The following is a 15,000-nucleotide window of genomic DNA, read 5'->3' on the forward strand; positions in this document are numbered from 1 at the left end:
ATGGTGTGTATATAGTGGTGTGTATATAGGGGTGTGTATATAGTGGTGTGTATATAGTGGTGTGTATATAGGGGTGTGTATATAGGGGTGTGCTCATAGTGGTGTGCACATAGTGGTGTGCACATAGTGGTGTGTATATAGGGGTGTGTATATAGTGGTGTGTATATAGTGGTGTGTATGTAGTGGTGTGTATATAGTGGTGTGTATATAGTGGTGTGTGTGTAGTGGTGTGTATATAGTGGTGTGTGTGTAGTGGTGTGTATGTAGTGGTGTGTTTATAGTGGTGTGTGTGTGTATAATGTATATAGTGGTGTGTATATAGTGGTGTGTATATAGTGGTGTGTATATAGGGGTGTATATATAGTGGTGTGTATATAGTGGTGTGTATATAGGGGTGTGTATATAGGGGTGTGTATATAGTGGTGTGTATATAGTGGTGTGTATATAGGGGTGTGTATATAGTGGTGTGTATATAGGGGTGTGTATATAGGGGTGTGCTCATAGTGGTGTGCACATAGTGGTGTGCACGTAGTGGTGTGTATATAGGGGTGTGCTCATAGTGGTGTGCACGTAGTGGTGTGCATGTGTGTGCATACAAATGTATTTTTTCTCAGCACCAGTTAATTCCCCTCCTATAAAGCCAAACTTCTTTGGTGTGTTGTCTATGAGAGGAATTAGGCTTAGGCGAACATGTCAGTGTTTTAATGCTTTGATTTGGTCACAGGCATAGCTGCTGTTTTCCTAATGTGGATTTGTGTTTGTGTAATGTGTGAGACTGAGGCTCCTCTGACCCCCACTCTCTCCTCTCTCTGACTCGCTCTCTCTCGCTCCTCTCTCTGACACTCTCTCCTCTCTCACTCTCTCCTCTCTCTCACTCCTCTCTCTGACACTCTCTCCTCTCTCTCACTCTCTCTCTCTCACTCTCTCCTCTCTCTCTCCTCTCTCTCTCCGTCCCTCCTCTCTGACTCTCTCTCCCTCTCTCTGACTCTCTCTCACTCTCTCCTCTCTCTCTCTCTCTCTGATCCTCTCTCCCTCTCTCCTCTCTCTGACCCTCTCTCTCTTCCCTCCTCTGACCCTCTCTCCCTCCTCTCTCTGACCCTCTCTCTCACTCCCTAATTTCTCTGACCCTCTCTCCCTCTCTCCGACCCTCTCTCACGCCCTCTCTCCCTACCTCCCTTCCTCTCTCTCCATCCATTCCTCTCTCCTTTCTCTCCCTACCTCACTTCCCCTCTCTCTCCCTCCCTCCCTCCCCCTCTCTCCCTCTCTCTCAGTGGTCATTTGGCGTGACCATGTGGGAGATAGCATCGCGCGGCCAGACTCCGTACCCAGGTGTGGAGAACAGTGAGATATATGACTACCTGAGACAAGGAAACCGTCTCAAACAACCTCCAGACTGTCTGGACAGCATGTGAGTGGATCAACACTAGTTTTCCTTCTTACAACAGACCTGGGTCAATATACTGTAAATAAAAACAGACCTGGGTCAATATACTGTATATAAAATACTGATTTCCATGTAGTTTGCCTGGGACACTCTTAGAAAAAACGGTTCTTTGGCTGCACCAATAGGATACACCTTTTTGGTTCCATGTAGAACCCTCTGTGGAAAGGGTTTAACAATGGAACCCAAAAGGGTTCTACCTGGAACCAAAAAGGGTTCTCCTATGGGGACAGCCGAGGAACCCTTTTAGGTTCTAGATCAGTGTTTCCCAACCCTGGCCCTTCAGTACTCCTAACAGTACACCTTGTCGTTGTAGCCCTGGACAAGCTTGATGAGGGTCATTGTTGGGGGTACTGAAGGACCAGGGTTATTGTTGGGGGTACTGAAGGACCAGGGTTAATGTTGGGGTACTGAAGGACCATGGTTATTGTTCGGGTACTGAAGGACTAGGGTTATTGTTGGGGGTACTGAAGGAACATGGTTATTTTGGGGGTACTGAAGGACCAGGGTTATTGTTGGGGTACTGAAGGACTAGGGTTATTGTTGGGGGTACTGAAGGACCAGGGTTATTGTTGGGGGGTACTGAAGGACCAGGGTTATTGTTGGGGGTACTGAAGGACCAGGGTTATTGTTGGGGTACTGAAGGACCAGGGTTATTGTTGGGGGGTACTGAAGAACCAGGGTTATTGTTGGGTGTACTGAAGGACCAGGGTTATTGTTGGGTGTACTGAAGGACCAGGGTTATTGTTGGGGTACTGAAGGACCAGGGTTATTGTTGGGGTACTGAAGGACCAGGGTTACTGTTGGGGTACTGAAGGACCAGGGTTATTGTTGGGGGTACTGAAGGACCAGGGTTATTGTTGGGGGTACTGAAGGATCAGGGTTATTGTTGTGGTACTGAAGGACCAGGGTTATTGTTGGGGGTACTGAAGGACCAGGGTTACTGTTGGGGTACTGAAGGACCAGGGTTATTGTTGGGGTATTGAAGGACCAGGGTTATTGTTGGGGTACTGAAGAACCAGGGTTATTGTTGGGGGTACTGACGGACCAGGGTTACTGTTGGGGTACTGAAGGACCAGGGTTATTGTTGGGGTACTGAAGGACCAGGGTTATTGTTGGGGTACTGAAGGACCAGGGTTATTGTTGGGGTACTGAAGGACCAGGGTTATTGTTGGGGTACTGAAGGACCAGGGTTATTGTTGGGGGTACTGAAGGACCAGGGTTATTGTTGGGGTACTGAAGGACCAGGGTTATTGTTGGGGTACTGAAGGACCAGGGTTATTGTTGGGGTACTGAAGGACCAGGGTTATTGTTGGGGTACTGAAGGACCAGGGTTACTGTTGGGGTACTGAAGGACCAGGGTTATTGTTGGGGTACTGAAGGACCAGGGTTATTGTTGGGGGTACTGAAGGACCAGGGTTATTGTTGGGGTACTGAAGGACCAGGGTTATTGTTGGGGGTACTGAAGGACCAGGGTTATTGTTGGGGTACTGAAGGACCAGGGTTATTGTTGGGGTATTGAAGGACCAGGGTTATTGTTGGGGTACTGAAGGACCAGGGTTATTGTTGGGGGTACTGAAGGACCAGGGTTACTGTTGGGGTACTGAAGGACCAGGGTTATTGTTGGGGTACTGAAGGACCAGGGTTATTGTTGGGGTACTGAAGGACCAGGGTTATTGTTGGGGTACTGAAGGACCAGGGTTATTGTTGGGGTACTGAAGGACCAGGGTTATTGTTGGGGGTACTGAAGGACCAGGGTTATTGTTGGGGGTACTGAAGAACCAGGGTTATTGTTGGGGTACTGAAGGACCAGGGTTATTGTTGGGGTACTGAAGGACCAGGGTTATTGTTGGGGTACTGAAGGACCAGGGTTATTGTTGGGGTACTGGAGGACCAGGGTTATTTTTGGGGGTACTGAAAGACCAGGGTTATTGTTGGGGTACTGAAGGACCAGGGTTATTTTGGGGGTACTGAAGAACCAGGGTTATTGTTGGGGGTACTGACGGACCAGGGTTACTGTTGGGGTACTGAAGGACCAGGGTTATTGTTGGGGTACTGAAGGACCAGGGTTATTGTTGGGGTACTGAAGGACCAGGGTTATTGTTGGGGTACTGAAGGACCAGGGTTATTGTTGGGGTACTGAAGGACCAGGGTTATTGTTGGGGGTACTGAAGGACCAGGGTTATTGTTGGGGTACTGAAGGACCAGGGTTATTGTTGGGGTACTGAAGGACCAGGGTTATTGTTGGGGTACTGAAGGACCAGGGTTATTGTTGGGGTACTGAAGGACCAGGGTTACTGTTGGTGTACTGAAGGACCAGGGTTATTGTTGGGGGTACTGAAGGACCAGGGTTATTGTTGGGGGTACTGAAGGACCAGGGTTATTGTTGGGGTACTGAAGGACCAGGGTTATTGTTGGGGGTACTGAAGGACCAGGGTTATTGTTGGGGTACTGAAGGACCAGGGTTATTGTTGGGGTACTGAAGGACCAGGGTTATTGTTGGGGGTACTGAAGGACCAGGGTTATTGTTGGGGGTACTGAAGAACCAGGGTTATTGTTGGGGTACTGAAGGACCAGGGTTATTGTTGGGGTACTGAAGGACCAGGGTTATTTTTGGGGTACTGAAGGACCAGGGTTATTGTTGGGGTACTGAAGGACCAGGGTTATTTTGGGGGTACTGAAGGACCAGGGTTATTTTTGGGGGTACTGAAGAACCAGGGTTGGGAACCACCGTTTCTTCAAACTGTATAATGTCCCAATAGTGAAACTCCAGCTAAATCAAGTATTACAAATTCAGTTATAACCAAACCTCTACTCTCTACTCTCCTTCTCTCCTCTCCTTCTCTCCTCTCGCTTCTCTTCCTCTCTCCTATCTCCTCACCTTCTTTCCTATATTCTCCTCCTGTCTCCTCTCTCTTCTCCTTCTCTCCTCTCCTTCTCTCCTCACCTTCTCTCCTCACCTTCTCTCCTCTATTCTCCTCCTGTCTCCTCTCTCCTCCTTCTCTCCTCTCTCCTTCTCTCCTTCAGTTATTCCCTGATGTTCTCCTGCTGGTTCTTGAGTCCTAAGGACCGTCCTCTGTTTGAGACTCTACGTGGGGAGCTGCAGAAGGCTCTCGAGGACCTGCCGGACTCCCAGGACCCAGATGAGATCCTCTATGTCAACATGGAGGAGTCGATGGAACTGGGGGCCGTGGGGGGACGCGACCCAGCCGGGGGCCTGAAGGGCTTGGACTCTGTGGCCACGGTGGAGGTGCACCACACCCACCCTAGCCGCTATGTCCTCTGTCCCCAACACGACACCAACCGCCTGCTCTCTGACTCCCTGGAGAGTCTTAATAACCTGGTGTCCTCCTCTTCCGCCACGCTGCCCCTGGGGACAACCCTACAACCCTCCGGCTGCTCCACCCCGACAAGCACGGCAGAGGTGCAGGAGGACAGGGGAGGGCCCAGGAAGGTACCCTGGTAGTGATGAAGGGCTCTACGCTCACCACTGTCACAGAGTCAATACAGACTGGTCAATACCATCAGAACTATACAATCCCTCCTGTTGGTATTCACTGTCAGTCTTGACAGACAGACTGGACAATACCATTTAATCCCAATCAAATCATTTAGCAAGCCTTTTTTGCACAAACATACTCCTACACACACCCATGCACACTCCTTTAGGCATTCCACGTTGTGATTGAAATAAGTGGGATTGTCAAAATGTATATAGTTACGTCCTCACATCTCCTCCTTCTTAAGCACACTTCGTACCATAATGAGTCTACAGACTTTTGGCCCTGAAACCCCTCAGACAGACCAGACAGTAAAGACCAGTACCCCTCAGACAGACCAGACAGTAAAGACCAGTACCCCTCAGACAGACCAGACAGTAAAGACTAATACCCCTCAGACAGTAAAGACCAGTACCCTCAGACAGTAAAGACCAGTACCCCTCAGACAGTAAAGACCAGTACCCCTCAGACAGTAAAGACCAGTACCCCTCAGACAGTAAAGACCAGTTCCCCTCAGACAGTAAAGACCAGTACCCCTCAGACAGTAAAGACCAGTTCCCCTCAGACAGTAAAGACCAGTACCCCTCAGACAGTAAAGACCAGTTCCCCTCAGACAGTAAAGACCAGTTCCCCTCAGACAGTAAAGACCAGTACCCCTCAGACAGTAAAGACTAGTACCCCTCAGACAGTAAAGACCAGTACCCCTCAGACAGTAAAGACTAGTACCCCTCAGACAGTAAAGACCAGTACCCCTCAGACAGTAAAGACCAGTACCCCTCAGACAGTAAAGACCAGTACCCCTCAGACAGTAAAGACCAGTACCCCTCAGACAGTAAATACCAGTACCCCTAAGACAGTAAAGACCAGTACCCCTCAGACAGTAAAGACCAGTACCCCTAAGACAGTAAAGACCAGTACCCCTCAAACAGACCAGACAGTAAAGACTAATACCCCTCAGACAGTAAAGACCAGTACCCCTCAGACAGTAAAGACCAGTACCCCTCAAACAGACCAGACAGTAAAGACCAGTACCCCTCAGACAGTAAAGACCAGTACCCCTAAGACAGTAAAGACCAGTACCCCTCAGACAGTAAAGACCAGTTCCCCTCAGACAGTAAAGACCAGTACCCCTCAGACAGACCAGACAGTAAAGACCAGTACCCCTCAGACAGTAAAGACCAGTACCCCTCAGACAGTAAAGACCAGTACCCCTCAGACAGACCAGACAGTAAAGACCAGTACCCCTCAGACAGTAAAGACCAGTACCCCTCAGACAGTAAAGACCAGTACCCCTCAGACAGTAAAGACCAGTACCCCTCAGACAGTAAAGACTAGTACCCCTCAGACAGTAAAGACCAGTACCCCTCAGACAGTAAAGACCATTACCCCTCAGACAGACCAGACAGTAAAGACCAGTACCCCTCAGACAGTAAAGACCAGTACCCCTCAGACAGTAAAGACCAGTACCCCTCAGACAGTAAAGACCAGTACCCCTCAGACAGACCAGACAGTAAAGACCAGTACCCCTCAGACAGTAAAGACCAGTACCCCTCAAACAGACCAGACAGTAAAGACCAGTACCCCTCAGACAGTAAAGACCAGTACCCCTCAGACAGACCAGACAGTAAAGACCAGTACCCCTCAAACAGACCAGACAGTAAAGACCAGTACCCCTAAGACAGTAAAGACCAGTACCCCTCAGACAGACCACCATTAGCACACATTATAGGCAAGTCCTTGTCCACACAAACTGCATGCAGGACAATCATCAGTACCAGCTAAGACCCTGCCATATAGTGATCTCCACAGTACCAGCTAAGACCCTGCCATATAGTGATCTCCACAGTACCAGCTAAGACCCTGCCATATAGTGATCTCCACAGTACCAGCTAAGACCCTGCCATATAGTGATCTACACAGTACCAGCTAAGACCCTGCCATATAGTGATCTACACAGTACCAGCTAAGACCCTGCCATATAGTGATCTACACAGTACCAGCTAAGACCCTGCCATATAGTGATCTACACAGTACCAGCTAAGACCCTGCCATATAGTGATCTACACAGTACCAGCTAAGACCCTGCCATATAGTGATCTACAGTACCAGCTAAGACCCTGCCATATAGTGATCTACACAGTACCAGCTAAGACCCTGCCATATAGTGATCTACACAGTACCAGCTAAGACCCTGCCATATAGTGATCTACACAGTACCAGCTAAGACCCTGCCATATAGTGATCTCCACAGTACCAGCTAAGACCCTGCCATATAGTGATCTCCACAGTACCAGCTAAGACCCTGCCATATAGTGATCTACACAGTACCAGCTAAGACCCTGCCATATAGTGATCTACACAGTACCAGCTAAGACCCTGCCATATAGTGATCTACACAGTACCAGCTAAGACCCTGCCATATAGTGATCTCCACAGTACCAGCTAAGACCCTGCCATATAGTGATCTACACAGTACCAGCTAAGACCCTGCCATATAGTGATCTCCACAGTACCAGCTAAGACCCTGCCATATAGTGATCTACACAGTACCAGCTAAGACCCTGCCATATAGTGATCTCCACAGTACCAGCTAAGACCCTGCCATATAGTGATCTCCACAGTACCAGCTAAGTGGGATAGAGGCCATTACAATGAACGGATCTCAACACAGACTCTCACTCTGTCTCCCCCAGTCTCACTCTGTCTCCCCCAGTCTCACTCTGTCTCCCCCAGTCTAACTCTGTCTCCCCCAGTCTAACTCTGTCTCCCCCAGTCTCACTCTGTCTCCCCCAGTCTCACTCTGTCTCCCCCAGTCTCACTCTGTCTCCCCCAGTCTCACCCTGTCTCCCCCAGTCTCACTCTGTCTCCCCCAGTCTAACTCTGTCTCCCCCAGTCTCACTCTGTCTCCCCCAGTCTCACTCTGTCTCCGCCAGTCTCACCCTGTCTCCCCCAGTCTCACTCTGTCTCCCCCAGTCTAACTCTGTCTCACCCAGTCTCACCCTGTCTCCCCCAGTCTAACTCTGTCTCCCCCAGTCTCACTCTGTCTCCCCCAGTCTCACTCTGTCTCCCACAGTCTCCCTCTGTCTCCCCCAGTCTCACTCTGTCTCCCCAGTCTCACTCTGTCTCCCCCAGTCTCACTCTGTCTCCCTCAGTCTCACCCAGTCTCCCCCAGTCTCACTCTGTCTCCCCCAGTCTAACTCTGTCTCCCCCAGTCTCTGTCTCCCCCAGTCTCTCTGTCTCCCCCAGTCTCACTCTGTCTCCCCCAGTCTCCCCCTGTCTCACTCTGTCTCCCCCTGTCTCCCCCAGTCTCACTCTGTCTCACCCAGTCTCACCCTGTCTCACCCAGTCTCACCCTGTCTCCCCCAGTCTAACTCTGTCTCCCCCAGTCTAACTCTGTCTCCCCCAGTCTCACTCTGTCTCCCCCAGTCTCACTCTGTCTCCCCCAGTCTCACCCTGTCTCCCCCAGTCTCACTCTGTCTCCCCCAGTCTAACTCTGTCTCACCCAGTCTCACCCTGTCTCCCCAGTCTAACTCTGTCTCCCCCAGTCTAACTCTGTCTCCCCCAGTCTCTGTCTCCCCCAGTCTCACTCTGTCTCCCCCAGTCTCACTCTGTCTCCCCCAGTCTCCCCCTGTCTCACTCTGTCTCCCCCAGTCTCCCCCAGTCTCACTCTGTCTCACCCAGTCTCACCCTGTCTCACCCAGTCTCACCCTGTCTCCCCCAGTCTAACTCTGTCTCCCCCAGTCTAACTCTGTCTCCCCAGTCTCACTCTGTCTCCCCCAGTCTCACTCTGTCTCCCCCAGTCTCACCCTGTCTCCCCCAGTCTCACTCTGTCTCCCCAGTCTAACTCTGTCTCACCCAGTCTCACCCTGTCTCCCCAGTCTAACTCTGTCTCCCCAGTCTCACTCTGTCTCCCCAGTCTCACTCTGTCTCCCCCAGTCTCACTCTGTCTCCCCAAGTCTCCCTCTGTCTCCCCCAGTCTCACTCTGTCTCCCCCAGTCTCACTCTGTCTCCCCCAGTCTCACTCTGTCTCCCCAGTCTCAGTCTCCCCCCCAGTCTCCCCCAGTCTCACTCTGTCTCCCTCAGTCTCCCCCAGTCTCACTCTGTCTCCCCCAGTCTCACTCTGTCTCCCCCAGTCTCCCCTGTCTCACTCTGTCTCCCCTGTCTCCCCCAGTCTCACTCTGTCTCCCCCAGTCTCACTCTGTCTCCCCAGTCTCACTCTGTCTCCCTCAGTCTCACCCAGTCTCCCCCAGTCTCACTCTGTCTCCCCAGTCTCTGTCTCCCCCAGTCTCACTCTGTCTCCCCCAGTCTCACTCTGTCTCCCCAGTCTCCCCTGTCTCACTCTGTCTCCCCTGTCTCCCCCAGTCTCCCCTGTCTCCCCCAGTCTCACTCTGTCTCCCCCAGTCTAACTCTGTCTCCCCAGTCTCACTCTGTCTCCCCAGTCTCCCCCAGTCTAACTCTGTCTCCCCAGTCTCCCCAGTCACACTCTGTCTCCCCCAGTCTCCCCCAGTCTCACTCTGTCTCCCCCAGTCTCACTCTGTCTCCCTCAGTCTCCCCAGTCTCCCCCAGTCTCACTCTGTCTCCCTCAGTCTCCCCCAGTCTCACTCTGTCTCCCCCAGTCTCACTCTGTCTCCCCAGTCTCCCCTGTCTCACTCTGTCTCCCCCTGTCTCCCCCAGTCTCACTCTGTCTCCCCCAGTCTCACTCTGTCTCCCCCAGTCTCACTCTGTCTCCCTCAGTCTCACCCAGTCTCCCCAGTCTCACTCTGTCTCCCCCAGTCTCTGTCTCCCCCAGTCTCACTCTGTCTCCCCCAGTCTCACTCTGTCTCCCCAGTCTCCCCCTGTCTCACTCTGTCTCCCCCTGTCTCCCCCAGTCTCCCCCTGTCTCCCCCAGTCTCACTCTGTCTCCCCCAGTCTAACTCTGTCTCCCCCAGTCTCACTCTGTCTCCCCCTCCCCAGTCACACTCTGTCTCCCCCAGTCTAACTCTGTCTCCCCCTAAGTCTCCCCAGTCACACTCTGTCTCCCCCAGTCTCCCCCAGTCTAACTCTGTCTCCCCCAGTCTAACTCTGTCTCCCCAGTCTCACTCTGTCTCACTCTGTCTACCCCCCCAGTCTTCCCCCCCAGTCTCACTCTGTCTCCCCAGTCTAACTCTGTCTCCCCAGTCTCACTCTGTCTCCCCCAGTCTCACTCTGTCTCCCCCAGTCTCACTCTGTCTCCCCCAGTCTCCCCTCCCCAGTCTCACTCTGTCTCCCCAGTCTAACTCTGTCTCCCCCAGTCTAACTCTGTCTCCCCCAGTCTCACTCTGTCTCCCCCAGTCTCACTCTGTCTCCCCTCAGTCTCCCCCAGTCTAACTCTGTCTCCCCCAGTCTCACTCTGTCTCCCCCAGTCTCACTCTGTCTAACTCTGTCTCCCCCAGTCTCACTCTGTCTCCCCAGTCTCACTCTGTCTCCCCAGTCTCACCCTGTCTCCCCCAGTCTCACTCTGTCTCCCCAGTCTAACTCTGTCTCACCCAGTCTCACCCTGTCTCCCCCAGTCTAACTCTGTCTCCCCCAGTCTTACTCTGTCTCCCCCAGTCTCACTCTGTCTCCCCCAGTCTCACCCTGTCTCCCCAGTCTCACTCTGTCTCCCCCAGTCTCACTCTGTCTCCCTCAGTCTCACCCAGTCTCCCCCAGTCTCACTCTGTCTCCCCCAGTCTAACTCTGTCTCCCCAGTCTCTGTCTCCCCCAGTCTCACTCTGTCTCCCCCAGTCTCACTCTGTCTCCCCCAGTCTCCCCCTGTCTCACTCTGTCTCCCCTGTCTCCCCCAGTCTCACTCTGTCTCCCCCAGTCTAACTCTGTCTCCCCCAGTCTCACTCTGTCTCCCCAGTCTAACTCTGTCTCCCCCAGTCTCACTCTGTCTCCCCCAGTCTCCCCCAGTCTAAATCTGTCTCCCCAGGCTCCCCAGTCACACTCTGTCTCCCCCAGTCTCCCCAGTCTAACTCTGTCTCCCCCAGTCTAACTCTGTCTCCTCCAGTCTCACTCTGTCTCCCCCAGTCTAACTCTGTCTCCCCCAGTCTCACTCTGTCTCCCCCTGTCTCCCCGGTCTAACTCTGTCTCCCTCAGTCTAACTCTGTCTCCCCCAGTCTCACCCTGTCTCCCCCAGTCTCAATCAGTCTCCCCCAGTCTAACTCTGTCTCCCCCAGTCTCACCCTGTCTCAATCAGTCTCCCCGGTCTAACTCTGTCTCCCTCAGTCTAACTCTGTCTCCCCAGTCTCACCCTGTCTCCCCAGTCTCAATCAGTCTCCCCAGTCTAACTCTGTCTCCCTCAGTCTAACTCTGTCTCCCACAGTCTCACCCTGTCTCCCCCAGTCTCAATCAGTCTCCCCATTCTAACTCTGTCTCCCCCAGTCTCACCCTGTCTCCCCCAGTCTCAATCAGTCTCCCCGGTCTAACTCTGTCTCCCTCAGTCTAACTCTGTCTCCCCCTGTCTCACCCTGTCTCCCCCAGTCTCACCCTGTCTCACCCTGTCTCCCCCAGTCTCACTCTGTCTCCCCTAGTCTCACTCTGTCTCACCCTGTCTCCCCCAGTCTCACTCTGTCTCCCTTAGTCTCACCCTGTCTCCCCCAGTCTCAATCAGTCTCCCCCGGTCTAACTCTGTCTCCCTTAGTCTAACTCTGTCTCCCCCTGTCTCACCCTGTCTCCCCCAGTCTCACCCTGTCTCCCCCAGTCTCACTCTGTCTCCCCTAGTCTCACTCTGTCTCACCCTGTCTCACCCTGTCTCACCCTGTCTCACTCTGTCTCCCCCAGTCTCCCTCAGTCTAACTCTGTCTCCCCCAGTCTCCCTCAGTCTAACTCTGTCTCCCCAGTCTCACTCTGTCTCCCCCAGTCTCCCTCAGTCTAACTCTGTCTCCCCCAGTCTCCCTCAGTCTAACTCTGTCTCCCCCAGTCTCCCTCAGTCTAACTCTGTCTCCCCAGTCTCACTCTGTCTCCCCCAGTCTCCCCCAGTCTCACCCTGTCTCCCCCAGTCTCCCCCTGTCTCCCCCTGTCTCAGCCTGTTTTGACCCAGTGTGTTTTATCTTGTGGAAGAGAGAAAGGGAAAAGCAACAGGTCAGACATACATAACATTTCATTGTTTGCTAAATTAAAGCAATGGAACAGCTATTGACAGGTTAATTCCATTGTAATTCCCATCAATTCTGAAAGCAAAACACATTCCACATTGTTCTCATTGAAAATCATGTAAGAGAATTGGACTTGTGGCTTTCAGTGGACTTTCTGAATTGACTCCAACCCTGATTGATAAGATCACCTAGGACCAATAAGATATAGGGGGCAACATTATGTGTGTATGTTCGTAAATTACGTCTGGAGTGCTAGAGGGCGCTCTGGGAGTTTGTCAAGTCGTTTGTCAATTCAGAGCGTTTTACTTCCGGAGCGTTCAGAGCGACCAGTGGACGCTCTGGGCGATCTGAGCGTTCTGACCCTAACAACAGCAGTCAAACACCCAAGCTAACAGGCTAACGGTTAACTAGCTACTTCCAGACACAAATGAGATAACATCTCACTCTGACCATTTTACTCACCCTAGCAGAGAACTATGGCTAGCTGAGGGTTACTATGGCTACCTGAGGGTTACAATGGCTACCTGATAGTTACTATGGCTACCTAAGGGTCACGCCACACTCAAACGTACATGTGGCTCAAAGCACAGTGTTGCTATTATATACTATTGTTTAAACGTGTGTATTCTTTTATTTTATTTTCATGTATAAGACCTTTGCACTAATATTAACGTGTTCTTGTATTTTTAGGCTTATTATATATTTTTTTGTGTTTGTTTGAATGACATTTCATGTGTTCTTGGGGCTCTATTCAATCCGCATTGTGGAAGTTCAGCTTTACAGTGTGATTTAAACAATTTGTTCTTATCTGACTTGCCTAGTTTAAATAAAGTTTACATTAAAAATATATATATATAAAAATGTAAAGGCAATGTTCCCGCTTAAGCGAAGACTTACCTCACGGTAAAGGAAGCATGTGTCGTTTACACTTCTATCGCGGACTCTGTAACGCTTCTTCAGCTTCCCAGATTGAATAGAGCTCCTTTTGTAGGTCTTTTACCTTGTCAATGCAACAGTCTGCATGGACCACAAAGCACCACGTCAGAGACGGACATTTCATAGTAGGAGGAACGTTCTAGCATTTATCTACATGTTGTCCCGCGCCAGTAAAGACGTGATGTACATGATCCTGCTCTATTTTTGGTACTTTACATTCTAACTCAATGGAGACAGCTGGTACGGTAGTGTACAGGTAGACAGCTGGTACGGTAGTGTACAGGTAGACAGCTGGTACGGTAGTGTACAGGTAGACTGCTGGTACGGTAGTGTACAGGTAGACAGCTGGTACGGTAGTGTACAGGTAGACAGCTGGTACGGCAGTGTACAGGTAGACAGCTGGTACGGTAGTGTACAGGTAGACAGCTGGTACGGCAGTGTACAGGTAGACAGCTGGTACGGTAGTGTACAGGTAGACAGCTGGTACGGTAGTGTACAGGTAGACAGCTGGTACGGTAGTGTACAGGTAGACAGCTGGTACGGTAGTGTACAGGTAGACAGCTGGTACGGTAGTGTACAGGTAGACAGCTGGTACGGTAGTGTACAGGTAGACAGCTGGTACGGTAGTGCACAGGTAGACAGCTGGTACGGTAGTGTACAGGTAGACAGCTGGTACGGTAGTGCACAGGTAGACAGCTGGTACGGTAGTGTACAGGTAGACAGCTGGTACGGTAGTGTACAGGTAGACAGCTGGTACGGTAGTGCACAGGTAGACAGCTGGTACGGTAGTGTACAGGTAGACAGCTGGTACGGTAGTGCACAGGTAGACAGCTGGTACGGTAGTGTACAGGTAGACAGCTGGTACGGTAGTGTACAGGTAGACAGCTGGTACGGTAGTGTACAGGTAGACAGCTGGTACGGTCGTGCACAGGTAGACAGCTGGTACGGTAGTGTACAGGTAGACAGCTGGTACGGTAGTGTACAGGTAGACAGCTGGTACGGTAGTGTACAGGTAGACAGCTGGTACGGTAGTGTACAGGTAGACAGCTGGTACGGTAGTGTACAGGTAGACAGCTGGTACGGTAGTGCACAGGTAGACAGCTGGTACAGTAGTGTACAGGTAGACAGCTGGTACAGTAGTGTACAGGTAGACAGCTGGTACGGTAGTGCACAGGTAGACAGCTGGTACAGCAGTGTACAGGTAGACAGCTGGTACAGTGGTGTACAGGTAGACAGCTGGTACGGTAGTGCACAGGTAGCCAGCTGGTACAGTAGTGAACAGGTAGACAGCTGGTACAGCAGTGTACAGGTAGACAGCTGGTACAGTAGTGTACAGGTAGACAGCTGGTACAGCAGTGTACAGGTAGACAGCTGGTACAGTAGTGTACAGGTAGACAGCTGGTACAGCAGTGTACAGGTAGACAGCTGGTACAGTAGTGCACAGGTAGACAGCTGGTACAGCAGTGTACAGGTAGATAGCTGGTACGGTAGTGTACAGGTAGACAGCTGGTACGGTAGTGTACAGGTAGACAGCTGGTACAGCAGTGTACAGGTAGACAGCTGGTACAACAGTGTACAGGTAGACAGCTGGTACAGCAGTGTACAGGTAGACAGCTGGTACAGCAGTGTACAGGTAGACAGCTGGTACGGTAGTGTACAGGTAGCCAGCTGGTACAGTAGTGTACAGGTAGACAGCTGGTACAGTAGTGTACAGGTAGCCAGCTGGTACAGCAGTGTACAGGTAGACAGCTGGTACAGTAGTGTACAGGTAGACAGCTGGTACAACAGTGTACAGGTAGACAGCTGGTACAGTAGTGCACAGGTAGACAGCTGGTACGGTAGTGTACAGGTAGACAGCTGGTACAGCAGTGTACAGGTAGACAGCTGGTACGGTAGTGTACAGGTAGACAGCTGGTACAGCAGTGTACAGGTAGCCAGCTGGTACAGCAGTGTACAGGTAGACAGCTGGTACAGCAGTGTACAGGTAGACAGCTGGTACAGCAGTGTACAGGTAGACAGCTGGTACGGT

The 15,000-nt window shown here is 51.6% G+C and overlaps 1 protein-coding gene across 1 annotated transcript in view; it reads left to right on the top strand.

The window, feature by feature from the left end:
* LOC115125282 (tyrosine-protein kinase receptor UFO) overlaps positions 1-6,093 on the top strand; it is a 121,706-nt gene extending 115,613 nt beyond the window's left edge. The window contains exons 18-19 of the mRNA XM_065000606.1: positions 1,272-1,408; positions 4,469-6,093. Coding sequence (XP_064856678.1) covers positions 1,272-1,408; positions 4,469-4,907 — 576 coding nt within the window. The 3' untranslated portion in view covers positions 4,908-6,093. The remainder of the gene's footprint in view (positions 1-1,271; positions 1,409-4,468) is intronic.
* The last annotated feature ends 8,907 nt before the right edge of the window (positions 6,094-15,000 follow it).

This window comes from Oncorhynchus nerka, linkage group LG14 (assembly GCF_034236695.1).
Source record: "Oncorhynchus nerka isolate Pitt River linkage group LG14, Oner_Uvic_2.0, whole genome shotgun sequence".
NCBI lineage: Eukaryota > Metazoa > Chordata > Actinopteri > Salmoniformes > Salmonidae > Oncorhynchus > Oncorhynchus nerka.